Genomic DNA, 26360 nt, shown 5'->3' on the forward strand with positions numbered 1-26360 from the left:
CTTCTCAACGGTTGATTTTCCTGGTGCAGAGTCCGAATAATGTTTATCAAGCCAAGCCTTGGCTTCAACAGTATTTTTTTTCGCCAAAAAGCAATGCTTTATTAACACACGAAATTCTTTTTTATCCATTTTTTCACAATAACAAAAGCTGCTTCACTCACAATGCTATATCTCACGAACTAATTATCCAGCAGCTGTGAAATTTATACACGTATCTTTTGAAGGTTAGTACTAAGTAAAAATCACATGGATTTAATTCTAGTAACGCCATCTATGAGTCAGCCTACAAACTTTTCAGCCCAACTGTTATGTAATTCACTTCGAACTACCGTTTAGAATTTGTTATGCACTTTTATCATTGGAATTGTTTGCTCCCTTGTATATAAGAGATGTTTAAAATTATCACAGACTGAGACATGTTATATGATGCAATGAACTTCATTATGGCCTGCATGGGCATCGCCAGAAATTTTTGCAGGGGGGGTCGGGCAAATGATAAAGTTGAATAGTAGAAAAACAATAAGTATTATTACCACGGTTATAATGTTATTATACAATAATAAATATTATAAACTTATAAAAATATTTTTTATTCAAAATAATAATAATTATTATTAATTACTATTATTATTATTATGTAAATGGGGAGACTCGATCCACAAATGAGTGAATAGCAGCACAACTATTTTCCATTATTTCTTTTGCATTTTATGCAGTTAGTATCTGAAAAGCACTTTGATATTAAATTTTACACGTTTCGTTCAAGAAAAGGCTTTAATGTTAGGGGTATTTTTTTCTTCATAAAGTTTGTTGTGTAACCTCTCACCTATAACTGTAATTATTATTAGAATTTTGAAAACTGTGGAACCTTTTGTATTTGTTCTTTGGATGAAATGGTAGAATATAACCTTGTTCCTGTATTTTTCACTCAATGTTTTCGATCCAATGCATTTTTACTTTGATTATTCTGTTCGAATACTAACAAAATTAACTTTATTTCTGTTCTTAACAATAAGAGTAAAAAGCTTTCGGCTTTCTTGTATCTTTAAATTAACAATGTCAATTTCCAGGGGGGTCGACCAACCCGTTCGACCCCCCCCCCTCCTGATGCCTATGATGGCCTGCATATCCTTATAAATATAAGCACTTGTGAAATATGAAATTAATAATTTACCTGGAAATTGTCACCCCCATTCTTGAGACAGCAGTCCCAGTAGTCTGGAAGTTTATGTGTACCATTGCAAAAGTGAAATACTATCCCTTCAATGCCTTCTCCAGACTTACATCACTGACCTCATCTAGACGAGGGAGACTCATTGCCCCTTCACAACACAAACTTGAAGTTGTTGGACTACTGTCTTTATTTTACTTGCATGCCTGCATTTGTGTTTTATTTCTATTATATTTAATTCATCTAGATATGTATATAAATATAAATATATTGAAGTGTGACTCGGTGATTAACTTGGGGATCGTTTGGGTCACAAGGGATGTAGCAAATTATGTAAAGCGAGAGGTTTCCATTGTATAACTTAATTGGCCTATTCTGTCAGGAAGAGGAAAGAAGAGGAATACCAGATCGAAGCTCTCTCCACACTTACCGTGATCTGTTCATGGTAAAGCTCGATGTAATGTCCAGGGTTCAAGGTGCACCTTAAGTTATACTCCCACTATACTCGATGAATTCTGATTCAAGAATGATACCGTGTTTTACTATTCGAGATGTTTTATGCTTTATTTACGATCCCGCGTCTCTGACCCCTCATCTAGAGGTTAAAGCCTCTATCCTCCACGGAACGTCTCCAGAGGAGGTGAGGCCGGGATTACATACTCAGCGGTATGCGGCTTTGTCCTTGAATGAGCGGGTCGTTGATCAGTGTGGAGAGGTTGAGAAGTAGAGCTTTTCCAGATTTTGCTTCGTATCACTCTTCAATATACATAAGAATTGTTGTAGTAAACCAGGTCGAAGTTTCATGATATGCCACTGTTTGAATGAAGTTAACTTCTTTGCATGTTTGAATTTGCACAAATTTTTGCATAATTTTTCAAAATGCCACCATTTGATTTGACCTTTGGGTTTTCATGTGATGGCAAAGATTTGTGAGTTTTGTTGCCCATTTTGAAAATATTAGCCTGGTACTATTTCAGAGACCCCTTGAAACTCTGAAACAGTTGACCAAACTGAAAAATGTTACCTGCAGAAGTAGTTTGAAATCAAGAGACCTATCAAATGGAGTTCACTTGATCCTCTTTAGCATTTGAAATTTTTGAGGTACTTCTTTAGCACCAAAGATTCAAATACCACTTTTCTACTCACACCATTCGTTTTTGTGAGGTGCCATTGTAGGAATGGATCAATATGAAATTGAACAATACTGATAAAGTACTGATGAAGAGTCTCTATGGTTCGTTCAGTTTCTTAATTAATATATGCACAATGCAACATCGCATAGAAATTATTCAAATTTATTATCAAAATTCGTGTTCAGTTCGACAGACATTTTGTGCATTGAGAGGAATTTCATCTTTTCCGATAAAGCACATTTTTTTCTACGTTAACAAACAAAATCCTACAGTTTTGGGCATATGAAAATCCACAAGTGGTTCTGGACGTACCCCTTCATCCTAAGAAAGTGACTGTGTGGTGTGGTTTTTGGGCCAATGGCATGATCGGGCCTTATTTTTTTGAGGACCAACATGGAAATCATGTGATGGGGAGCGATACAGGAATATGGTGGTGCAGTTTTTGTGGCCTAAACTGGTAAATCTTGACATCAACAATGTGTTTTTCCAACAGGACAGTGCAACTTGCCACACAGCTCGCCAAACAATGGAGTTATTGCAGGAAAAGTTCCCTGGACGAGTTCTGTCCAGAAAGGGTGATGTGAACTGGCCACCAAGATCATTTGTCCTAACCTCCCTGGATTATTTTCTATGGGGTTATGTCAAATCTAAGGTCTATGAGACTAAGCCACACACAGTACATGACCTGAAACTGAACATCGAACAAACCATTGAGGCTATACCGCTCAATATGTGGGCAGACATGCTGGAATATTGAACATTCAGAATCCATTCCACTCACCGAAGCAGAGGAGGACATTTGAAAGACATATTGTTCAAAACATAATGCCATTGTTTACTCTTCAAAATAAAAGAAAATATATGTCATTATCACTTGTGGTTTTCATTCTATCTAATCTAAGATCTGACGTTCAAATTGGTAGACCCTATATGAAAAGACGTGTGATCTTTGATGCTTTAAATATTAATTCAGGTACTCACGTAGCTATTTTAAGTAATGTTCTATTAATTTCAGTAGCCACTGCCACCATTCTCAAACGAATTCCAACGAGGATCGTGGCAGTGGCTACCGAAATTAATAGAAAATTACTTAAAATAGCTTCGCAGAAAACGTGAGTACCTGAATTATCTATTCCCGCGTCTCTCATTCCCATAGTATGAACTTTAAATATTGTGCTTTCTTTCAGATGAGACGTCCTGTTGTGCTTGTGGGAGCCACTGGAACATCAAAAACTGCAACAATTCAAAACTTTTTGCGGGAATTGGATAGAAACTTATACGTAAGTTAACATAAATTATTTTAATGTAGTTTTTTAGTTTATGATTTCAATATATGTTTTTCTCATGAGAGAACATGCATGAACAGCACATTGGATGCAAATGTAGACACAGTCAACCACAAGTATATGATGAGATCCAGCAATGGGTTAATGTATAAATCGCCATATATCACAATTATAAATCTGTTGACCATTATGAAATTTGCCTCTAACACTAAAGTGCTGATATAAAGTTTACCCTTACACATTTTCATTAATGATACAAAAATTAAATTGTAAATGTTCCGTGAAAAGCTTGAATTGTTTTTTCACATCCTCTTCAGGTGACTGCTAGGGTTTTTGCCATAGAAAAGGAACTTTGTATTTAGACATCCACCTTACTAAGCATAAGTATATGAATTATACTTTTATATTCATAAAAATGTAACAAAATGACAGAATTTCACACTAAAGTACAGAATATACTGAATAATCTGCCCCATCTGTACATATTGTTTAGGTTGTTTGTGGTAAGAGGCAAATAGTTTCAGAACAGAAAAAAAATTGCACAAACTATGAATGCCAACTCATGAAATGTATGACGCAAATGAAATGGTAGTATTTTCAACGTAGATTGTGTCCCTCTAGCAGGTAACTTAAAAATGGCAAGTGGTAATGGAGCTTGAATGACACTTCACTTGATGCAACATTGCAAAGACTAATGTTTACAAAATTGAGAACAAATGTCATCACATAAAAAATCCATTGAGACAAATGGTGGCATTTAGAAAATACAGTGGAACCTCGATTTAATGTTTTTCAGGGGACCAAGCTGAAGAAACTTAAAATGCGGACAAATGTAAAATGGGGGGAAATTGTATACCATTTTTGCTATGTTGGGACCATCAAGATTGAATGTATGTTATAATGCAGGAAAATATAAAACCTGGGAATGTAAAATCAGGGTTCCGCTATGGAAGTAACCTACTTCTTCTCTTATCACAAATCTGTCCAGCAACACTGAACACTCATTCACTGAGTGCAGCAGGTATGCCCAAGTATTTTCTCACCACTTGCTTTAGGTTTGGATACTCATTTTTGAATTTCCAATACAATAGCGGATCCTGGTCACTTGGAGTATTCACTTCAGCAATGTACTATTCTATTTCTCATTTTGAGATAGGTTGATCCTCTGATTTAGAGTTTCCAATAATTTTATCAGAAAAACTCCACATTGATGAAGATTCATAACCTAATTTTCAATATATCTTAACAATATTAAAATATAAAACTTATTAGAAGGTAAAACTCTAGTATTATCAGTACCGATTTAAATATCGGATTTTTGCTGATGCTGATAACGATACCGATATGTCAATTTCTGCCGATATTCATCTATCTCTAATTGGCTTCAGCACATCCCTACATGGAAACCCTGGGGGTTAAAGGCAGTCAGGGGCATGATGCTGATCACATCACCCCCACTCACGACCGGATCAAGAAAGTGTGGGGCGTTACCCCCACACCCCCTATACGCCTTCATGGCGTGGTGCTATGCACAGGGGAACACTTTACCTTTACCTTTACATCCCTACATGATTCCCTCTCCCATTTAAAATTCTCCAGGTACCCCTCCGAACTCCTCATCACATATTTCCGAATGCTGTCATTTCCAGGGGTGGAAAAGAGTCAGCAAAATCAGAAAACGTCTGTTTTTTCATTGTAATCTGTAATTTTCAGTTTTTCTTTTAAATTTGTCAGTAAAGTCTGTACTTTTTGTTTTGATGACTGCAATTTGTGATGATAACTCAGTGTCTGAGCATGTTGCATGGTTGAGCTTCTATCTCAGCATTGATGTTCCCAAGCTTTAGTCCTGCCCTGTGCATGGGTCTTCTTTGTGAGTGTCCCTTCATCAGTTTTATTTGATCATTATTCATTCTCATGATCGTAATTAGCCAAAAGTGGCAGAAAAGTGACGCTTCATTTTGGTGGATACAGAAAGCTGCTGGAAAAAATAATTACTTTGTTCAAACACAATTCACCACAAATCAGGCACTACAATTGGTTGCATTCTTTGAACTCCTTTCCAGTGTCTTATGTATAACATTATGGGAGTCTACATGGCAAACTTGTGCTAGAAGGAGGAGTGGGGAGAGCAATGGAAGAAGAGAATGCACAAGAGAGTAAAATGCACAAAGAAGCAGTGCAGAAAACTATTTACAAGAGTTTGTTAATAATTCCTTTTATCCATGAAAGCAAAACACAATAAAGACAAGTTTTTCGTTCCACTAATTATATTTTAGTGAAATATTTTTTACATTAAATGTTTTTGTACAAACATCAGCTTTGTGTTCAATAAAAAAGTGTGTGAAGGCTGCTATGGGAATCTAGATGCCAGGTAATATATTTTAATGATATTGCAGTTCTTCTTTTAAAATACCATCTAAATATAAAGAGATTTAGGGGATCGAAACCTCAGGCTACGTGAGAGCCTGGGGCTAGTGGGATTAAGAGGTACACATAGAGAAACAATGTTAACATGTAACCAAGTAAAGGGGGGCTTGCCCCTGTGAAATAAGAACAACACTTAACCATTTGATTTTAAACACTTCGGTTGACTGAAGAGGCGGGGTGAGGAAATGTCATAGGAATGTCTGTACCTGTAGCACAGTTGGAAGTTCTCCTCTCCGCTGGTCCTTGCTTCGACGTGGTCCTACCCTGGAATAAAACGAATGAAGGAGCGTAGCTCCGATCTTCTATTCTCGCGTAATCAGGTATTCTAAATTCTAACTTTTCAGTTGCTTATTCTCTCCATTTCCTTTAGTACTCAACAACTTTGGAGCTTACTCACAATAAGTGTATCACAGTAAAACCATTGACTCGAGCATGTCTCTCGATAACGGTGTTTTTAGCGTAAAGCTGTGTTTCTTATTTCCCCTCTGAGTTCCAGAAGAATTCGCATCAGTGGATTTTTTCAAGATCCGCTGAAGGTTGCCAGTGTTATCTGCTTGAAGGAAGCTCTTTCCAGCTTCTTCTGTAACCCCTTTTATGAAGTGATTACCTTATTGATTTATGATGCCTGGGGTCCTAGGTTCGAGTCATGCCTGCTAGGCTGTAATTAATTGGTCAGTAATTAGTCAGTAATTAAATCAGTAATTTGACCCGTTGACTAGTTGCCACCACTGCACTCCACTCAGCCTATTGGTTTTTAAGTGATGGCATGTACGATTCTTACGATTTGTTCTACAGGGTGATTCTTTATGTAGTTTACAACTTCAATAATTTATAATTATTTATTGGAACCACATACAGACTTGGTTTATATGTCATTATGCAGCAAAACACTTCAAGTTTTTTATTAGAAATCTCTTATGGTTCAATATGTGCACCGTTGGTCATCCTGGACACATCCCAACGAAAGTAAATTTCCTGCCAAACATTAGACAGCATTTCAGGGGTAACATTAGCGATGGCTGTTATGATGCTATCTTGAAGTTCATGAAGATTATGAGGTAGGGGAGGGGTGTACATCCTATCTTTCACAAACCCCCACAAAAAAAAGTCGAGTGGAGTGTTTCTTCGAACCAGAACACGCACTTAGCTCTTTCCGCACCAGTGAAAGCCATTTTCAACGATAGACCGGTGGCGCCGCATGTGATCAACTCCGCAACTACACACTACGTGAGTCAAAACTTGAAGTGTTTTGCTGCATAATGACATATAAACCAAGTCTGTATGTGGTTCCAATAAATAATTATAATTTATTGAAGTTGTAAACTACATAAAGAATCACCCTGTATTTTGAACATAGCCTTCAATGATGATGTAGACTTATTGAAACCATAAAATAGCTTTCAGCCACCCATTTGTAAACAGTTGACTGAATCAAAAAATATTTCCCACAAAAGTTGTTCGAAATTAAGAGGCCTCCAAAATGAAGTGTCATTCAAATTACTTCACCATTTGAAAATTTTATGCACCCTCTTTATACTCCCCCTAGAGTGGCACTATATTCGCTCACCACCATGTGACTTGCCTATGCATTTTGTGAGATTTATTTTCCATTTAGAACCTATTAGCCTGTTACCAAGTTACAGACACCCTCAATTACAAGAACAAGAAACATTCTTTTACAGAAGCCTATGTCATCTTTTATGAGAACTTTATTCCAAAATTAGAAATATAAACATTTTATACACTGTGTTAAGTGCACATTGAATGTGGACTGTCGAAGGAAAAAGATATGCATGCTTAACTAGGTTTTTGGTCATGTTCACATGCACTGTCTTATTGCTCTGTAACTGAGCTACAGAGCCAACCTAGACCTCATATCACAATGGCTGTGCAATGGTCAAATTTGTATTTTTTATAATACGTAAGCAAGTTACTAAAGATATATCCGCGAAACTTACTTGTAAATGTTCTACTAATTTCGGTGGCCTCTGCCACCATCTACTTGGGAACTCGATGCTTTACTGTTAGGTTGACTTCCGGTTCCTGTTGCTGTTTCCTCGACTACCGCTAGGGGTGCTGGTGTAGCCATTCCGTCTGCTGCGCACGATGGGTTTGAGCTGTTGTAATAGCGGGAGCCAAACATGATGAGCCTGACCGCTGTCGATTTTCAGCTCGTGCAGAAAGTGCATAATTGCATGCCTCTCTTTAATTTTGATGTTGATTAGGGTGTGCGATGTATGCCTAACAGAAACGTTTTGGATCCTGTGTTTGTTGAACTTGAGGTGCCTTGCTAGTCTGGTAGTTGGTTGGGATTTTTTTGCGTCCGTTAAGTGCTCTTGTATAAGCTCATTGACAGATCTGATGGATCTGCCAATGTAATGTGAGTTGCAGTCACACTGGACATCATATACACCTGGGTTGTCTAGTGGGAAAAGGAATGATCTCTTGTGTTTGTTTAGGGCACTGGCTATTTTGTTCACAGGTTTGTGTGCGAGTTTGATGTCATATTGTTTCAGGGTCTTGGCTAGGTGGTTGAATGTAGTCTGGTGGTAAGGGAAGGCAAACCATTTAGCTTTATTGCTGTTGGCTAGGTGGTGTAGGTTAGGTTGTCATATTTGCATTTCTGCTTTGCTGCACTATGTAGAGAGTTGATGAACTGTGTATCCATTTTGAAGTCCTATATCTGTAACTATGGTAACTTCTTCCTTCAAATCTTCTTCACTTGAACCATGCAAGAAAGCTCTTCTGTAGAAGTTAAGCCATACATTGGCTTCATGTTGGGGTGGGTGGTTGGAAAGGGAGTGAATATACTGGTTCCCTGCCCCTGGTTTTCTATAGACTGTGGTGGTGCATTTGTTGTCCCTCCTTTTGATGGTTAGATCTAGGAAGTTAATGATGCCTTGTTTTTCCCGTTCTATTGTAAATTTCAACCTGGGGTGAATGTTGCTAAGTTTTTTGCCCAGTGTAAGTGCAACTCACATTACATTGGCAGATCCATCAGATCTGTCAAAGAGTGTGTACAACAGCACTTAAAGGATGCAAAAAAATCCCAACCCACTACCGGACTAGCAAGGCACCTCAAGTTCAACAAACACAGGATCCAAAATGTTTCTGTTAGGCATACATCGCACACCCTAATCAACACCAAAATCAAAGAGATGCATGCAATTATGCACTTTCAGCACGAGCCGAACATCGACAGCGGTCAGGCTCATCATGTTTGGCTCCCGCTATTACAACAACTCAAACCTGTCATGCACAGCAGACGAAATGGCTACACCAGCACCCCTAACGGTAGTCGAGGAAACAACAGGAACCAGAAGTCCACCTAACAGTGAAGCATCGAATTCCCAAGTGGATGGTGGCAGAGGCCACCGAAATTAGTAGAACATTTACAAGTAAGTTTCGCGGATATATCTTTAGTAACTTGCTTACGTATTATATTATCAACCACTTTGTTTATTCCCCTTAACATGAATTGTATTTTTTGCTAGGATTCTACGAGGGATAGTCAGAAAAAAAGTTTCCCGTATCTGTATTTCCGGAAAGCGTAAAGATTTTGGGTTGGTAATATGTTGTGGTTATAGAGGAATCATCCTTCTTTTGTTGCCCGACACACAACCTTTTCCTTGCTGAGGGTGTGAGCTTACTGCTCTGTCGAAGACAGGAAAAGTTGAGTAGTGTGTGCCCAGCCAGCATGGAGAACAGAGGTGTGTTGCAATCATGGACAAAGGTTGAAGTGCGAGCTGTTGTTCGCTATGAATGGGCACATGGGACTTCCGGTACAAATGGGCACGTGGGACTTCCGGTATGGAAATTCTTAACCTTCGGACATCAGGCATCCTCCTCTTGGACGACAATGCGACACCCCACATGGTGGCAGCAACGGTCAACCTTCTTGCCACAATCAGTTGGGTGTGCCTGAACCACCCACTCTACAGTCCTGACCTTGCACCCAGTGACTTTTCCACTTTTTCCCTGTTCTGAAGGAGGCACTGTGAGGGCACCACAACAACAGAAGTCGAAGCTACCATGTGCAAGTTCATCCGTAAACAGGACACACAGTTTTACGAACAGGCTTTCTTGACACTTGTGAAGTGGTACAACAAGTGCATGAATGTCACTGAGAACTATGTGGAAAAATAGTGATGATGCCTCTTTCTGCTCATATCATGTTTTTTCTCCAGCTTAAAACTCTCTGCAGGTGGCAGACTAGGGAAACTTTTTTTTCGACTATCCCTTGGACAACGTTTCCTATGTTTTTACAGCTATAGTGTTTATTTGTTGGGGTTGTTCATTGTATTATGGTTCATGTGGAATATGTTTAGGCTCTTTACAATTATCGCTTCAAATACCCGGTTTCTGTGGGCACATTATTAGGACTGAATTGTATCAACATCAGAAAGTATTGGATGTATTTTGATCACCAATACTGAATATTTATTTTCCAAGTCTTTGTGTATTGTAGAGTCTGCAAGAAATGCTGTTGAACACTTTTTCATAGTCTAATTATCCTGAAAATTATTTTTGCAATTACAATGTGGGAGAAATGGAATTTGTGGTTATCTTACGTAATGTGAATATTTTAAAGTAAAACACTGGTACATTGTAAGTTGTTCAATGAAAAACTTACGTATTAACATTTATAAATATTACAAAGCAGGGTGTGAAATCATTGAAGGCTTCTTTTTTTTTGGGGGGGGGGGAAGAAAGATCTTAATGTCTACACATACATAAGATTATTATGATAACACATACATATTTATAATGTTATTAAACATAAAAGTAAATTTAATATTTGAAAATGCATTATTATTAAATAGAAATTAATTTGTTACTTTTATGTACGTATATCAGATATTTATAAAGTAAGAAAGTAATCCTTTACTAACGGTTCAAGATGTCAATAAATTAGCCGACCCCTGTGGCAGAGTGGTTAGCACATAGTGCCATGATGCCAGGGTTCCCGGATTCAAATCCCAGCCTGGGCATGGATGTTTGTGAGTGTCCATTCATCAATTTCATCATATCATGACTCATCCCCATCTTCGCAATTAGCCAAAAGTGGCACAAAAAGCGAAGTAAAATAAAGCAAATGAAATGAATGTCAATAAATTACAAAATAGTTCAAATAGTTTTATTATCTACAAGTTTTTGTTGAAAGTCCAAGTAATAGCTGATTTGAAGTCCAAATTAATTGCTTATCTTTTTTTTGGAACAAAAACTCTCCCTCCTAGAATTTTTTGGTGGGGGGGGGGGTTAGGCCAAGATGATTGGTGGGGGGAAATCTCCCCTGTTCCAAACCACTTGTCATTGTTACAATTTTGAAGTATCAGTATCAGTGGGAATTGGCAAGATTATCAGCCTTGGTATTGGTTCAAAGTGGTATGGACTCAGTTCTTCACTCTTCAGGCAAGCAAGCTGCATAGCTATTCTTTTTTTCCCATAATGTATTTTCTCATCAAAGAGCTGAAAACATTCCAAACATTAAATATAAGGGGTGGCCCATATTTATTCAAAGGCTAAACTAATTGGAAAAATGTCTTTCAATATTTCTTGCATGTTTTTAATTTATTAATGCTACTTGGGGCAGAATTTTATTGCATTTTGATTTATAATAAAACAGTTTTGAATATATCTTACAGTGGTGCAGGTTATATAGACTTACTTGAACATTATGAGCAATAAATATTAGCCCTCATCCGGAATAAGTTAAAATTATTCTGCAAACTAAAATGGCATGATTCAGGAAAGTAGTAAAATGGAACGTGGATGATGCAGAATGAAATGATGATGAGATATTGTGTGTACTTTTATCCATGCACTTTTAACCTTTTTTAACCTGAGCATTTTAGTGCATCCCTGAGTTGTCTAATTTTAGCTGCAAAAGACACATGTTCCTGATGAATAGTTTTTGGTTAAGTCCACTTTATGCACAGACAGGCTAATTGCGACTGAAACTATGGTATTAAAGTGGGATCCGAATCACTATGTACAGTCACGGACACTTCTAGTGCCCTTATTAACTTTCAATGGATTCGTTACACCCCAGATTCACACCCCAGATTCTCCTGATAAAGACTAATGTTTATTAGTCATAATGTTGAATGAATCTATCTAAGGTATATTCAAAATTCTTTTTAGTGTAAATCAGTGATAAATGTAGTAACACAATTGTGAGGAATTATAGAATTTATATTTTGTGCATTTATTTCCCACAGATAGTTCTCAATATCAATTTTTCATCCAGAACAACTTCCATGGATACACAAAGAAATCTTGAGTCAAATGTGGAGAAAAGAACCAAGGATATGTATGGACCAGCTCCTGGAAAGAAACTTCTTGTTTTCATAGATGATATGAACATGCCACAGGTTAGCCTTTTTGTTATAGCTTTTTTGCACTAATTAATATTCATGTCACATACTTCTTTATCTCAAAGATAAAATATTTATTGTTACTTTAAGTATTTCGTTATGATTTATTTCTCTTCTCGTGCCTGACTTTCATCTAAGGAACCTCACCAGACCTGAACTAACTAACTTAACTCTTTAGCCTTCTTAAACCTGAAGGTTCATGGCTGCAGCAACACAGGCCTTTCATGTGTCCCTATCCTGAGCAAGATCTATATACTCTTTTCCATCCCTACCGATTTCCTTTAGGTCTATCTCAATGTTGCCCCTCCATCTTCGTCTTGGCCTTCCTACCGGTCTCTAACCATCAGGTTTCCCAACAACAATCCTGTAAATTCCTCTTTCCTCTTCCATTCGTGCCGCATGGCCTGCCCACCTAAGTTTTCTTGATTTAATCATTCTAATAATATCAGGAGATGAATACAAATTATGCAGTTCTAAATTATGTAACCTTCTCCACTCACCTGTCTCCTCATCCCTTTTAGGTCCAAATATATTTCTAAGGGTTTTATTTTCAAACACTCATAATTTATGTTCCTCTTTCAATGCAAGGGACCAAGTTCCGCATCCATATAATATTACAGGCAAAATTACTGTTTTGTATATTTTAACTTTTAGTTTCTTTGATATTGTATGTGAAGATAATAGTTTATGAAGAGAAAAGTAACACACATTTCCTGAATTAAGCTTCACCAGACCTGAACACCAGAAGGATTGACAGATTGACATCTCTCTCTTGTTTCGGTGGTTGGTGGTGTGTGACCGTTTATTTGTTAGAGTGTTCTGTCTGCTTGATTGTGTTAACTAATGAGTAGGGGCATGCATATTCCATTTTTGACGAAAACATGAAATGTGAAATAACACATTATAATGTTAATTTTTAATGTTTCTGAATGATGTGAAGTGCATCTTTCTACCCTGTTTTTTCATGAAATTATGCGAAATGAACTGCAAAATGCGAAATAGACTCTAAAACACAAAATTTAGAGTTTATTTACCAACACGACACTTTCTGACATTTGAATTATCCTGTGAGTTATTCAATTCATGGAAATTTATTTAATTCTGCTGTAAATATTTGAGAAGCAAAAATTGACCCCATTATATAGGAATAATCTTAATACTCTGGAAACATCATAAATGTGCTATTAGAAGAAATATGTTTATTTTGTTTAATATGTACTGTTTTTAAATCAAATTTCAGATTATATTCACATTTTTAAAACCAAAATGTCATTTTATATACCACTTTTTCACCGCTATAACAGCAAAATTTTATTTTATTTACCGCTTTTGAACCCGAAATTGACACTGTTTTTGTACCGAAATTTTGCTTTTTTTATTTACCAAAAATATGGGCCTCTAGTAATGAGACTCCTGACTACTAATCCTATTAATTAGACACTGGGGTCCTTTTTCCGATCTTGAAAGGAGAAAACAGTGGCAATGGTACTTGGTTGAAGCTATGGCCTTGAGAGGTGTGTTGTAACATGCATTTTAGTTTTTAGTCATCTCAGGAAAATGTTGGTAAAAAAATGTATACTGTTCCTACTTGTTGTAATGTACAACAATTCAAATATACTTTAAATAAATGTAAAAACTGTGATGTGAGTTTCATCATAGTTTTTTACCAGGTGGTCAAAATTAAAGTTCCCCTAGGGTCATTCCACGCCATTTCAACGAGGTCATGTCACCCACCAACTCCGAGGACCCCTTGATTACATAATGGCGACATCACCAGTATGCCATCGGGAAGACCCTTCTAACCAGATCAATTTCGGGCCCAAATTTTGAGAAAAATGAGCATTTTCAAAGAGCTTTAACTCAGAGCGGCAACCAGTTACTGAGCCCAAATATTTTCTGCTGAAACTTTGGATGTATATTTTCCTATAAAAAAAATTATAGCTCTGAAATTTCATTGCTTACCTACTAAAAAAAAAATATCCTACACCTCGACTTCCCTTCAAAATTGAATATCAGTCAGTTTTGAAACTACATTTCAGCCATTTGCATATGGTGAAAAAGGTACTACAGAACATAAAATATATAGCCTGAAGTGCACTGAAAAGAATGTTTTTTTACCCCAGATTTCTATAATTTTTCTTTGCTGAGTTATCATAATTTTCTCAACTGTCTGCATAGGCCAAAAATGTTGAAAGTGATTAAACAAAAATGGCCCCATTTTCAAATGAAGTCTAGTTTTAGAAAAAAATAATGCCTGTTTTGAACTACCCTTGTACAGGGGTTACAATCACAAACAAATGAAAAATTTCAAAAATGGTCAAGCGACCAGTGCTGGACCATTTAGTACGGATTGACCCTAAAATTTTACGCAATATCCAAAAAAACTTAAAATTTTTATTAGAAGGAGTAAAAAAAAACACAAATATCATTCTTTGTAGAGAAAGAGCATGTCTTTGCAATGATTTTCAACATCAAAAGCTTTTGGTTCCATCATACCTACATGATGTAAATTTAGATTTTCGTAACCTAGTTTTCCCACCACAAAAATTAGGCTACAAGTCCATTGTTAGTCTTTTTATAGTCATTTGTATTTTTTTTTAGTGCTGATGTATTTTTTCTGACATCCTCATTATTTCATTGAACTTTGTGTAAAATTTCAGAGAGATCTGATGATTGGTTAAGGAGAAAAGAAATAAAATGTAAGCAAGGGTATCTTGTGTCGAGGGTCTCAAGAGTGACAGACAACACTGATTTGATGACATTTCAAAGTGCTGTAAAATGAAAACCGTTTGAGATAGAGTGAAAATTTTTTAAGGGGTTTCTTTCAACCATAAAGGAAGGGTGTATACCAAATTTCATTGAAATCGGATATGGTGGGTGACAAAATCTTAGTTTTTTGCATTGATTTGATATGGAATGACCCCCTACTCAACATCTCTAGACCTTGTTTGAAGCATAGGATTGCAGAGAAACTTGATATAAAGACTATGGAGACCATGAGAAAGTGAATGCTGATGAGAATAATAGTTCATAGCAATTGTACCAATGCCTTAATGTGCTTGTAATATCCAATAGTGAGAAAGTACACATTAATCTGTCTCATCACATCTGTTTTTGATCATGTTAATGTTCTAAATAATTTCAGGTTGATACTTATGGTACACAACAACCCATTGCTTTGCTGAAGCTATTGTTTGAATTAGGTGGCATGTTTGACAGAGGAAAGGATTTGAATTGGAAAAAACTTAAAGATGTTGGTATGTACAGTTCCATGTTCATATTTTTATTCTACACATAACCATATGCAGCCTGTTCTATTATCATCATATTGTAATACATAGTTGCATATTCAAATACACACATATACTGACAATATGATCCATACGTTCCCCACCACAAAATCACAAAACCATGGAGTTCTCTTTTAATGACCCTGCATAGGTCTTGACAAACGTTAGGAATGTCATGCATATGTATTAATATCAGCCACTTCCATGGTATTTGTATAGGAAGCTGATATCACTTTATTGATTGATTGATTGAGTTGGTGTTTTAAGTCCAGTTTATGCACAGTTAAACTAATCGGGACTGGACCTACAGCTTAAAATGAGATCTGATCCACTAAGTGCCTCCACCAGGTATCGAACTCGGGACCCCTTGATCACAAGGTGACGACGTTACCACTCTGCCATCGGGGAGGCCTTGATACCACTTTAAAACTTATACTAATGCCAATAATATAGTGTGTCCAGCTTAAAAGTATAATACAAGAAAAGTGAATGACTTGTAAGTTAATTAAGATATTTACGTACAGTTTTCTTCTACCTATAGAGTAACTCAAAAAGTTTTTTTAAATTCACTTCGATATGTACACCATTAGTTGCATGACAGATGTCCAACCTATGTCCAATTTTGAGACAAAGTAGAATGCAAACAACTGTTGAACTGATGTTGGTAACCTGTAGATCACATAGAATATTGTGAATGGTCGGTCTCCTTAGGATGAATATTTCAAATTATAAATTTGTACAGCAAGTAGTGAATTTATACTGCATTACTAACATTGGTATCATTTGTTTTTTATGCATTAAACTGTCATTCTCAGGGAGTGTCAAACAAGAATGCATCATCAGGTTACTAAGTGTAAACAAACAGAATAGTACTCACATGCTAACGCTAATTTGTTTTTGATGTTGTTACAGCTTTATTTTTAAATAAGAAGTTGAGAAATGTAGCATTGGTATATTACATATTTATTGTTCCACAAATCAGCACTTAAAGTAAGGAAGCGACTAACCTGAATTTATTCTGATGTAATTAACTAAAAATTTATTTTTGTGAGAAGCAAGATAAAAGAATGAAATGTATAATAACCCAACTTTTAAAATTTATAATGATTAATGAATGGATGTATAAAAAACTTCAATGAATGTAACTTTATTATGATATGGATTTTATGTAATCAACAGGGGGTGGAGAGTAAATCCTCAGGTATAAATACCTCAGATTTTCGTTATTAGGGATAGTGAATTTAAGCACTTCCTGTGTGTAATAGGAAGGAGACTGCCTGTGTGGAACAGGTGTTAGCTAAGCACTTCCTGTGTGTAATTGGAAGGAGACTGCCTGTGTGGAACAGGTTCTGAGATAGACTTTCCTAAATTCAGTAATATACCATTCAGTATTCTCTGAAACTTTGCTGTAGAACTTGAGGTTTACTCCCTACTTCTCACCCAACCAAAGTGACTGTATTAACCTACTCCAATAAACAGTTAAACTATACATCAGTGATCCTGAGATGGCTTCAGTGTAGGTTTGAAAGAGTTCTTGCTCCAAACAAAAGGAGCAAAGGATTACAAATGTGTAATGGAACATAACAATGTTGGAATACATCTATATCCATTTAATAACCATATAATAACTAGCTGCTGCTGTTATTTCCTTTCGTATTAAAAAATGTTGCTCCAGAGTGCAAATGGTAGATGAACAGAATATCTTGCCCAGTTAGTTAGATCTGTTTCTGGGTATAGAATACATTTCTCTGTTTATTAACATACAAAAAAAGAACAATACACTATGAAATATAACTCTGATTTTTAGTTATCAAATTGAAATGTAAATGTATATGAAGGACTCAAGTCTCCAATTTACACACTGATTTAATCCATATCATACACTACAGGATAACAAGATTATTCTAGGAGTGTACAATACGTACAACATGAACTGCAGGAATTGTAATCGGTATGATTTCATTCATATAAGACAATTTTCCGGACAGTTGTTTGTAGCAGTTGAAGTTCTCGACTTGCCCGAGAATTGTTGATTTCCATGGGAACCAGCAGTGTGCAGGACTATTTAAACCTGTTATTGAATATCAGGAAAATCATGGTTTTTGTACTTGTTTGGATTTGAGAATAAAATTTAATTAATATTTTTTCTTTAACCAGCTTCTCAATTTTAGATATTCAATAACAGGTCAATAAAAATTGATAATAGTAGCTATAGACTCAATGTGTGCTCTGATCAATGTGGCAGGTGATCTTCTGCCATTTCTTGTCATTCCCCTGTTTTTGCATGGCCCTGAAGCCCACCCATTCTTGTAAATGGGTACCTGTGGCCATGAAGTCCAAATAATGACGACATGTTCCATAAGTTCCCTAGAATATAATCTCAAAACCAGTTTTTTTTTCTTTTAATCAACCTGTATAGATAGAAAACTCTCTTATAGGAGTTATGCCACCCAGGTTCAAACCCCCAGGGCAGATGATCTAGATCTTGTCATTTACCTGTTTATGCATGGCTGAAGCCCACCCATTCTCTTAAATGGGTACCTGGGGGCAACTCTGGGGGGTATGGTGGCCAGGCATGATGCTGATCATATCATCCCAACTATGGCCAAGATTGAGAATATGTGGAGATCTATACCTTCACATCACCCCATATGCCTTCGTAGCATGTGTACACACTCACAGGGGTACCTTTACCTCAGTGGCGTATGCTGAGACCAAGATCAGGGCTATCTCCAAATATAGTAGTGTTTGAATTTTAAATGAAAATGTGTCCGTCAAAAAAGAGGGGGGGGGGGCTCTTCCGCATTCATTTTCGATTTTTTTTGTTTACATCGATATCTTGCCATTAAAAACAACAATAGTAGGCAATGGACATAAACTAAAGTATTTCATGCTTATTTATAAAGAGGAGCGGTCTATAACATGCAATATGTAGGACCTTCATGCGAGTATGAAATAATAATTAACTTCTTACCTTACTTGAAGGTAAACTCCATTCTTCTCTCCTTTTCCGTGAATTTTTTTTTGTCACTTTATCGAAGAATGTGTCCTCACATGAATTTCTGATGTTCATTAGAACCCCTTTCTCAATAGACATTATAGCTAAATTGCTAAGCCGCGCTTGTCCCTGTGTTGGTAATTGTGGCCCCTAAATGCACATTCTTGCTTCCCCAGAAATGCTATTGCATTAATTAATCTTCTTATAATAATTCTGTTTTCCTTCACTTTTTCTTTATGCAAACTGTCAGCAATCTTCTCTTGCAAATTCAAGGAATGATCAATTCTTTGAGAACCGAATGTCTGTAAGTTACTGAACGCACGTATATGACTAAGTGATTTTTGGTGTTTATCGCAAGCAGTTACCAAATAGTTTAAATTACTAAATCCTGTTGTATTCTAAGGACTTTTGTCGGTAGAAAAAAAGCAAACATGCCCAGCAATACGACTTATTAAGTGCACTCGACCCAGTCAACCAAAGATATTTTTGGTAGCTGGTCTCGTGAAAACGCCTAATATATACCTTATTTTTGTCTTTCTGCACGACTGTAAGGTCCGGAGGAGGTGGAAGAGGCCTACCTGTCTCTATTATTTGCATCCTATCCTCGTAAGGAAGCCGTGAGAATCGCGTCTTGGAGACAAGTTCGGTGATTAAATCCATTTTCACACGCTCACGGAACAAAAACACTGCACAACAAAAGGATTCCCATCCATGAACACGATACGCGGGCGACACAAAGAACTCGGATTTCTGACACAAGTTTGACCATATATCCCTTCCTTTTGCGGAAACCACCACCGACCCGCGTGGTTGAAAACACGTGCGTGAATGGTTGCTATGACAACATGGATTGTTTATGTTGCCAAACGTATTTCATTAGGATGACTCGGGCCAAAACCCCCACCGCGAGGGCGAAGATTTTGACATTTTGACAGCGGGGGGATGTGGGAGGGGGTATGCTTGAAACAGAAGTAAACAGGATGGCAACATGGCTGACGTCATCAGCGACCGGCTGCGACCACAGTCGAATTTCATGGAGAAGCAGAGTGCCACCTTCAGGGGAAAATCACTAAATTTGGCGGATTTATAATGCTTGTATGTGACGAAATTCATGGAACTGTAAGAGAGACGGGCAATGCTCGAAGGGATGGAGAGGGGGGGGGGGAGGTGATGTAATTTTCATGAGGCATCCCCCTAGCTTGAATAATTTGCATTGGCACCCCCACCTATATTTTTTTCCCCAGCGATTTAGCGAATTTCGTATTTCCATTGTTGGCAACACTACAACATCGCCAGGATGCAGCGAAGTCTTCACTCTCCAGCGCTTGGGGTTGGAAGCCAGCACCAGGGACCACCAAGGTCGTCCCTGCCAGCACAAATACGTCATGGGTTGAAAGGACCGCCTGCTGGTTCAAAGACTATTCCCTCAGACGAAGAAGCCTGGCGATAAATAAAGACGACCTTACACTAGCGCTTTCCACCGTGGCCGTTACGTGAGAGTGAAGCATCGGTTAAATTTGCTAGTCTATTATTTCCTGTATTTTAATATGGGCTTCGGCGATAGCCTAGGTAGCCTAGAATATACGCGCCTGCTTTACCTATATATTAGGGATGGACCGATATGAAATTATGGCCGATACTGATAAAGTACCGATATAAAATTTGTCAATACCGATAACCGATATTCTGCCGAACTGATATAAAATTCCAAATTGTCCTTGAAGAACCAGAATGGTTCATTGACCTCCTTAATAAATGTGTGTTAAGCTGATTGTCGATTGAACGCTACTCACCCCTTGCTCGATGATCTGCCCCTCGGCTTCTGGCATCGGTGATGCTTAGATGAAGATGGCGGGAAACACTGAAGAGACGAGACTGCTGGCCTAGATGATGTTGGCTATAAGAGGCAGCTGGAGATTCGGCGGCTTTGTTGTTGGAGCGCTACTTCTCCAGACTCGGGCAGGCTTCTTGGCTCCTGGCTCTCTGTAGTCCGGACTGCTGCTACTGTACTGCCTGCTTGTTGCCGCCTCGTGATATTGCGATCTCTCAGAGTGGTCTCGTTAATCGATCGTGTTGTAGATGGTGTTGTCTTGATTTACCATCTCCAGGGGTTTTTATACTTCACGATTTCTTCATGACGTGGTGGACTTTACACCTCCAACTGTTCACCTGAGACATCCCTTGGTGCTGGTGAAAAATTACAGTGGAGATACACTCACTGCTGGCGAGAGCCGTTGCCTTGCTGACTGTACTTAGCCAAGTGGGAAATTCTTGTTGCTCAGCTCTGCATCCGGTGGAAGTTGAGGTGAATGAGTGTTCAACTGGTGAGCTTCAAAGTGATGTTTTAACAAAATGAATTCCTTCATCAATACATATAAGTATGTAAATGTCATGACTGATATTATAAATAACTGATACTTTGTTTTATTCTTTGTAGACTTCATGGCAGCAATGGGTCAAGCAGGAGGTGGTAGAAATGAGGTGGATCCTAGATTCTTGTCCAAGTTTGCTGTTTTCAATATGACATTTCCTTCACATGAAACTCTGTATCACATATACCACTCAATTATTAGTGGGCATTTGAAAACTTTTGACGCAGGAATCCAGGATCTTAGTGACAAACTCATACGGTCTACTTTGCATGTTTATGAGGTAAATGATGAATTAGTTGATTAGAATTTCAATCACGAAGATTTCATTTTATGGCACAGTGGTATGTTTGGAATTCCTATAAGAGTAATTCTGTGTCAAATCAACCAACTAAGAATTCATTTTTTATATCTGTCAGGTTCCTTCTGATCTGGAAAGGCAGGAAAATCAATCTAGGTGTGCTAAAATAATGGAAAAGTCGACAAATTTTGAAAATACAACCAAAAGTCATGGAAAATCATGCTTTGAATATCAGTTTAACCCTTTTAGCAGTATTTTAGATATTGATAAAGCACTGATATAAAAATTGCCAATATTAATAACTGTTAACCTTATCATCAATATCATTGTTGTATATGAAGAAACTGGATTTTAAAAATATCTTTAGAAATATCTGTGGATGTAAATTTTGCATTAATATTTCTTTCACAAAGTGGAAAGCAAATCTGTCCACTTAGAAATTTGCCAATTTTCCAATGTGCATTTATCAGCAGACACACTTCTGCATATTTTTTGAAAGTGTCAGTACTACTTTTTATCTTTTAAGTGGCATTGAACATAACATAAGAAAAAAGATGGGAGACCTAGAAAATAAAATTATAATAGTAGCCATAGATTCAATGTGTGCTCTTACATTAGAACTTAGTAGTAGTATAATAACACTTTTAGCCATTGAAAATTCATAATGTAGTTTTAAATTTAACATTTTTAAAAATCATTACTTGTTCCTTTACCAGTGTATGAGCCACATACTGTTTTTCAGACCTATTATTAAAGAAAAAAAAGTGTATTCTTTCCTAGTTATATTAGGTACGTTATTTGTTGAAAGTAAACCTACATACTATTTATATTTGAAATACTGTATATTAATTATAAATTCAGTATTAAAGCTTTTTCCTCAAAAATGTGTAATCCAGTGCATCTTGTATGCTGGCAAATACAGTAATCCATAGTATGCTTTAGTCGTTATGTGAGATTTCTTAATTCTATAATGTGTGTTGAGCATTAACAACTAAACTCATGTTTTTATTGCAGCTTGCATTAAAGCAATTGCCTGCAACACCATCGAAGTTTCACTATGTATTTAACCTCAGAGATTTGTCTCTGATATGTGCAGGACTATGCTTAACCTCACAAGTTATTTTTACTGAGCCAAAGCAGTTTGTGCGTGTATGGCGCAATGAAGTTCATCGAGTGTTTTGTGATAGACTTATCACTGAAAAGGTAAGTCGCTGAAATGATAGAAAATGTTTCAATGTGATTCCAAATTGTTATCATGCTTTTTTTTTTTTTTTTAAATTTCACCCATCTTTCTTAACTTTAGTGAAGAAAATGTGCACTATACTTTACCTTCACACTAACCATATCTGCGAGTTATCAAGTGTCACCCCATTTTTCTTTCAAATTTCTTTTTGCTTTTATTATATATATACGATTTTGTGAATTGTTGGTAATTTTTTAAGTATGTTCGAAATCACTTTGCTGAAGTCTAGTGCATGTATATATGTATGCTTTTTACGGGATATGAAAAAAAATGTATACACTTGCAACACCTAGCATCAGAGGTGCACACGTTCTGATTGGGCAGGGGGAGCTGCAATGAATTTGCCGTTGAGGAAAGAAAAATTATATTCCATATCACTATTTTACATACTCATCATTAATGTGTACAAAATATGGACATATCTAGGGTGGGTCCAGACTCCTCAAATCTCCATTTCTGTGTACATTTAGTGTATTATTTGGACATAGTTATACACATGTCATACCTCTGATGTGGAAATGTAACTCATATTTAATTACCAAGTAAATTAAAATTGAACCTAAACAAATTGATGGCTCTTTTAAAACTAATACTTTTACTACTCACACACTTGCAAATTCAATGCACATATATTTACAAATGTTGGATAGCTTAAGATGTTTAATGTTGTCAATTGCTAGACACACCTATTTTTGGTAAATAAAAAAGCAAAATTTTGGTACAAAACTGAGTCAATTTCGAGTTCAAAAGCTGTATATAAAATAAAATTTTGGTGTTATAGGGGTGAAAATTGAATGAAAAGTAGTATATAAAGAGACATTTTGGTTTTAAAATTGTGAATATAATCCTAAATTTGAAAGTGGTCCCATGCAGTACTCTACTGCTAAACCTCTGTTAAGAATTGTTCAGAAACTTGAATCTTAATGGAACATAAATTCCCAGTCAACAATATTTGTTTCTGAGATTTTTGTCTACTTTCAAGACATCATGCACAACTTACTGAGCTCCTATTTTGAAAGTGGTGAATTTCTGGAATATTTCCTACTTAAATGCATGCGCTAATTCACAAAACTTGAGGATGACTATGACGAGTAGAAGAGTTTCCAAGGTAGCATGTTATTGAATAGTGCTGATAAAGTGGACTTTTTATTTTTTCCAGACAATGCTGACTTTTTAGAATGATAATGTTACACTGCATTTTATATAGACAGTTCAATATACATTGATTTTTTCAGTGCAAGACAAGGCATCAGGAGGGGGCAAATACCATGATACCTTGCTATTGCCTATGGGCCAGTACTTCCCTGCTGGAATAAGAGCTAAATTCTTCTTCTTATTATTTCAAATGGCAAGAGAAGGACTTTTCCTTGTAAGGGTAAAGAGCTAAGATGTTGAGCAGTTGACTCCTGATCTTGCCGTCCTCCCCAAAGCCTATATCATGTTCCTATCAGATCATGCCATAATCTCCATAAAGTATTCAATTACAACAATGCCTACTATCTTACTATCTACTATCATCTTATTAATGAAACTCACCCTTCTTGCTTTTTAACCTTATTGAATGCTTTATTTGAACTGCACCCTCCTAAACACTAATGAAATAAACATGTTGCACTTAGCAACAAAAGTGACTTGCAACCAGCAAAAGTAAAGGAGTTACAAATATATAAAATATATTCTGATTTCCCCATCCCACCCCACCTAATCACAAATATTACATAATGGGGCCAAGGTGGAAACTTTTTACATGCATTTTAGAAAATAACTCCATTAAGCCTTGTTTCCATGATTATGAAAAACTAACTATGCTGACCAAGGCAGTAATTTATTTTATTATAAAACATAAACTAACGTAACGTTTCAACCTTCTAGCAAGGTCTTCTTCAGACTCTGTATCAAGTACAAAAGTAACCAGATACAACGAGAAGGGTAATATATATACACAAACATTACTCCCTCCAGACTATTTAGAAAGTTGTTAGGAACTTTCTAGCAGATGACTTTCACTTTCCAACTTTACTTTCACCTAAAAGGCTAAACACAATTACTTCCATATAGAATGTGGTTGGACTATTTAATCTCACGCTCTTTTCCCTTCATTTTTCTTCCTTTTCCTCTCCTCTTTTTCTCTTGTCCTTTCCACTCTTTCCAACATCTTCTTCCATTCTTTGTTTAACTTCAGTCCCCCATTCCAGTTCATTGTGTCTTCTTCGCCTTTCTTCTCTATTTCCTTGGCTTCCTTCCATTTTCTCACTAGCATTCTCTTCTCCCTTCCTATCTGCTTAGCCTCATCCCACTCTATGTCATGTCCTGTTTCTCTCGTGTGTTTAAATATTGCATTTCTCTCTCTCTTAAGTCGTACATCATCCCTATGTTGTTTCAACCTGTCTTTCAGCCTTTTTTTCGTTTCTCCTATGTACACACTCTGACATTCTTTACATTTTACTTCGTAGATAATCCCTTCTTCTTCCTCTTCTCTGTTTTCCTTTTTCTTGTTAGCATTCCTCGCTATTCCTAAGATGCTTCTCCCTCCCTTCCTGTAAGTTTTAATTCCTGCTTTTCTAAGCACTTTGCATATCTTTTCTGTGGTCTTCCCCATACTCCTTATTCCAAACCTTCTCTCCTCTTTTTCTTTCTCTTCTAATTCTCCCCTGCCCGTTTTCTTACTTCTTCTGTTTATGTCCAGTCTATCCTGCTTCTCATAGCCATTTTTTTCCAGCTGTTTCCATAGGCTATTTATTTTGCCTTCTTTTTCACATTCTTTCATGCATATTTTCTTGATTCTGTCCTCCATATTCTTTATAAAATTTCTTTTTGTCACCTCACTTACATCACTTCTTTTGTGGCAGAATACCCCTGCTGCACACTTCTTCTGATGCCAAGCGGTTTCAATTTCTTGTCCTCTTTCCCTTTTCATCAATATATCTAGATAGCTTAACTTGTCTTCTTCTTCTATTTCAAGTTCCAATAATATCCCTCTTTCTTCATCTTGAATTTCTTTGGCAAAAATGTCAAGCTGCCTCTTCGTTCCCTTCCAAATGCCAAAACAGTCGTCCACATATCTGCAAAACAGAACCATTTTGTCACCTCCCTTTTCTATCACTTTCTTTTCCCATTCATTCATAACCAATTCAGCCAATGCTGGGCTTAGACTGGAACCTATATTTAGTCCTTCACTCACTTAGTTTATGTTTTATAATAAAATAAATTACTGCCTTGGTCAGCATAGTTAGTTTTTCATAATCATGGAAACAAGGCTTAATGGAGTTATAATTGGACATTTTCCAAGGCTGATGAGGAAAATTAACAACTGGAAAGACTTGAAGAGGAAAGAAATACACAAAGACGAACAAGAGAAGTTTCTGAGAAAATGTTTGGAGAGAGGCACAGTGCCTAAAGGATTAAAAATAAGTAAGAAGGGAGTGATTTGCAACACCAGGAGATGGAGGATATTGGTTCAGAAAATGGAAAAAGAACTGATATGGAATGAAATAAGGGCAAGAAGAAAGGAGATAAAGATAATAAAGGAGAACCTGACAAGAATTGAAAAAGCTATTGAAGATGGTCTCACCATTTTTACGAGAGAATATACATTTCATGAAATGAAAATCTGGCAGGAGAAATTTAGAGAGAAAATGAAAATAAATTGAAGAAGAAAGGAGAGGGACTAGGATGGAAAGAAGAAAGAGGAGAAGAGGAAGAAGAAGAGGATACCAGAAGAAGAGTTGTGGTAATAGGGAATGTAGATCTAACAAAAGAAGAGGA

General features: G+C 36.7%; 1 protein-coding gene across 2 annotated transcripts in view; it reads left to right on the forward strand.

The window, feature by feature from the left end:
• Positions 1–26360, forward strand: part of Dhc98D (Dynein heavy chain at 89D) — a 519777-nt gene that overhangs the window by 268132 nt on the left and 225285 nt on the right. For both annotated transcript variants that reach the window (XM_083131330.1, XM_083131320.1), the window contains 5 exons: positions 3492–3584; positions 12239–12391; positions 15540–15651; positions 21120–21334; positions 22367–22555. In XM_083131330.1, coding sequence (XP_082987456.1) covers positions 3492–3584; positions 12239–12391; positions 15540–15651; positions 21120–21334; positions 22367–22555 — 762 coding nt within the window. The remainder of the gene's footprint in view (positions 1–3491; positions 3585–12238; positions 12392–15539; positions 15652–21119; positions 21335–22366; positions 22556–26360) is intronic.

This window comes from Lepisma saccharinum, chromosome 1 (genome assembly GCF_977018435.1).
Source record: "Lepisma saccharinum chromosome 1, izLepSacc3.1, whole genome shotgun sequence".
Classification (NCBI taxonomy): Eukaryota; Metazoa; Arthropoda; class Insecta; order Zygentoma; family Lepismatidae; genus Lepisma; species Lepisma saccharinum.